The sequence below is a fragment of the Sphaeroforma arctica genome, assembly GCF_001186125.1.
Source record: "Sphaeroforma arctica JP610 unplaced genomic scaffold supercont1.992, whole genome shotgun sequence".
NCBI classification, from domain to species: domain Eukaryota; class Ichthyosporea; order Ichthyophonida; genus Sphaeroforma; species Sphaeroforma arctica.
This window is the reverse complement of record NW_014039566.1, coordinates 23,783-27,033: the sequence shown is the minus strand read 5'-3', so window position 1 is coordinate 27,033 and position 3,251 is coordinate 23,783. Positions and strand designations below refer to the sequence as shown.

Sequence of the window (3,251 nt, the reverse complement as noted above, 5' to 3'; positions counted from 1 at the left end):
CACGTTTGTGTTTGTTGTTTATATATATCACAAATTTATCCACTTGATACTACATTCTTATTCTCACACATTGCACACACATAAGGGCCCTTAAAATCGCTCACAAATATTGCATATATACCCACTCAGGTTGGCGGCACGAGTCAAGCCATACGGCTGATGTACGCCATGAGTGTGGTGCGCTTTGTCAACGGGATGGTAGACAGTGTACAGAAAGGTGTGCACGCTCGATCAGTCAGTGCTCTGGCAAATGAACTAGGACTGCCCGAATGGGTAGTAGACTTCAGACACGATGCAACACACACAGCCCTACCTACGCTCGCATCGTGTAGGATGACGGGAAAGTATGTTGCGTGGTTCGCTATAGATTGCAGCACTCTAGATAATGGCCACGGTTTGTAAACGTATGCGGATCTGATATCTGACCTTTCGTAAAGTGATCAATATATATTAAATCGGCAAGCTAACAGTAGACCGAGCCTGAATACAAATAACTTACCCCCACTTTACTCTAGATTGCTCTGGCCAATTTTTGCTTCCTAAATCTGTAGATATATATGTGTGTGTGTGTATGTGCGTGTGTGCGTGTCTTTTCTTTACCAAACTATTTTTTTTCATACATACGTACACAATGGGCGTCCACTATCAAATGTAGAATACGTGAACACCTCGCATGCATATAATTCTCACATCGAGGTTATTTTCACTAATGATACCTGCCCATACGAGTGTAATAATGATGATAATCGCTCACACGTGGGTGATAATGATGATGCATTCGTACGCCATGCAAGTAGTAAAATAGTGTATCTCATTATCTCACAGTCCTAGCATTTAGGACTGTCGTGCCCAAATGATTGGTGTATGCGTTTGACATGCATACCTATTGTTCTTTGTGTTCACATGCTAAGCTATACTCTTTATCTAGTTATGTTGTATATTTGACCTTAGTTCATATATATATACAGGTTCATACTGGAATGGCTTCGTTTCCGCTATTGGGAAACCCAGGCGCGGTACGAACCCGAATTACAAGCGCTGCTGAAAGCCGCCCTCAAACACTACACATCCATTGAAGTACAACTCTCCGCGCTCTCCGACGCCGAGGCTGTTACCATGGCAACCAGTTCACAAACAGTCCCGGCTGGGAAAGGTATTTGTACTTTTTTTTACCTTTTAGGATCAGCTTAACTTTTGATGTTCATTTCGATGGAAATACAGACGTGATGACTTTTCCTAAGGCGGGTGTTATTAAGTACAATCTTCTCTAATATATATGCATTTGCTCACAATAGCTCACGGACTCGAACATACACTCGTACACAGGCAAGAAAAAGGCTAAGACCGTGAAACCCACTAAAAAGCCCATTGCTAGCAACACAGCTAGTGTGCGTGCTCTGTTCGAGGACCGTACAGCGGCACTGGACGAGGTGGTGCGACTGTGTGGGTCTCGCGGAGTGGCATGTGAGATGCTCATTCCTATGCTGCTGAAGACGGGCATGATGGTCCCTGTGGATAAGAGGTGCGTGTGTGTTGGGGGTGGTATATATTCTCTGTGGGTCTTTGTGTGTGTGTTGGTTGTGGTGTATGTTCTTTGTGGGTGTTGGGACTGGTTTATACTGTCTCTGGGTGGTGGTGGTGGTGTGTGATCTGCTCAGCCCATGTGTAAGGTATTGTTCAGTTGGATCGCACTCTGCTCGATGGATTGCTACCGAAGATGTCTGCCAACCACGGGGCCAAGGGAACACTGTACCAGCTTCATTGTACTATGATGCACTGATCCGTATCCCATTCGCTACAACCTGTTGTAGATTGGTATTGAGTGCATCTTTTCTTTTCTAACTAGTTCCTGGTCATACCACTCGCCGCTGCAAGTACCTGACTGTGACAGACTAGTCAGTTGCTTTAGAGCTCCTGCTGGCGCGGGGCATAGGATGTCTGCTTCCCGTGCCTCGAGTAACATTCCCTACTCTCAGCCGAGTCCCATAAGCCTCTCACCACACTTTCAATACCAAAAGCTCAACCCTAAACCTTGACCTCTAAAGTCTATCAGCTATAAACCCTACGACCCCTATAGTACCAGTATACTATATCCGCCAATCCACACCATTATATTTATAGACCTCGCCGTGTTCGCTACTTGCGCTTGGTGTGGGGTGCATTCATTGCCACAGATCCCAAAATTTGGCCGATGCCTATTTGTCGCATATTATAAGTCAGATGACTCAACCCTCCCTCACTCTATCTCTCTATACGCCTCCCTATCATTTGTTCTATTTATAGAATGCGCCCGGCATCTCTGCTTGGCCTGGGTGTGGAGTGCATCGACGCAGACCCAAAGAACCTGCGCGCGTGGTCGGCAGCTCTGGGCCACTTTGAACGCGCATGGCCTGGGTTTCTGTCGGATATGCTGTCGACTATGGTGTCCACTTTGGCTGCAGGTGGGTACTGTGTCTTCCGTTGGATGTACCAAGTGCAGGTATATACATAGCTGTATATGGTTGTATATGTGTACTTTCGTGATACTTTTAACCTACCATACGGATACATACTAATATTCTATAGATACTTTCTAGCATACCAAACGGATACCTACAAGTAAATCATAGATACTTTCAAACATATCATATGAATACCTACTAATATATTATAGATACTTTCTCACCTGCCATACGATTACTTACTGATATATCATCGATGCCTTTTAACGTACGATGACTGTATTCTTAACCATTCTACAGTTTCACAACCTGCTGCCACCCACGCATCTGAATCTCCAGTCGACGTCGTGACTGTACACCCTAGTCCCAGCCGTTTACGATCAATTGGTGAGCTGTTATAGAACTCTTGCGATGCCTCGTATTGTAGTCTGCTTGATGAAGTATAGATTTCAGGCATTCGATATATATATATATAAGTATACATATATATATTTGTGTGTGAGTGTGTGTATGTATGTATGTATGTATATATATATATATGTATATATATATGTATATATATATATATATATATGTATGTATGTATATATACATGCATACATACATACATACATACATACATATTTATATATATATATATATATGTATGCGTGTATGTATGTGTGTATGTATGTATATACGTATGTACATATATATGTATATGTATGTGTGTGTATGTGTGTGTGCTGTATGTATATGTATATATGTATATTATATATATATATATATATATACATACATATTATTTTTATATAATATTTGTGTGTATAA

At 42.1% G+C, this 3,251-nt stretch overlaps 1 protein-coding gene across 1 annotated transcript; it reads left to right on the top strand.

Moving 5' to 3' along the window:
- Nucleotides 1–128: 128 nt before the first annotated feature.
- SARC_09584 (hypothetical protein) lies at nt 129–2,842 on the top strand (the record flags this gene model as incomplete). The annotated part of the gene is made up of 5 exons (XM_014296400.1): nt 129–344; nt 969–1,153; nt 1,327–1,522; nt 2,284–2,441; nt 2,742–2,842. Coding segments are annotated over 5 exons (856 nt in total), but the record flags the coding sequence as incomplete, so codon positions are not given.
- Nucleotides 2,843–3,251: the final 409 nt, after the last annotated feature.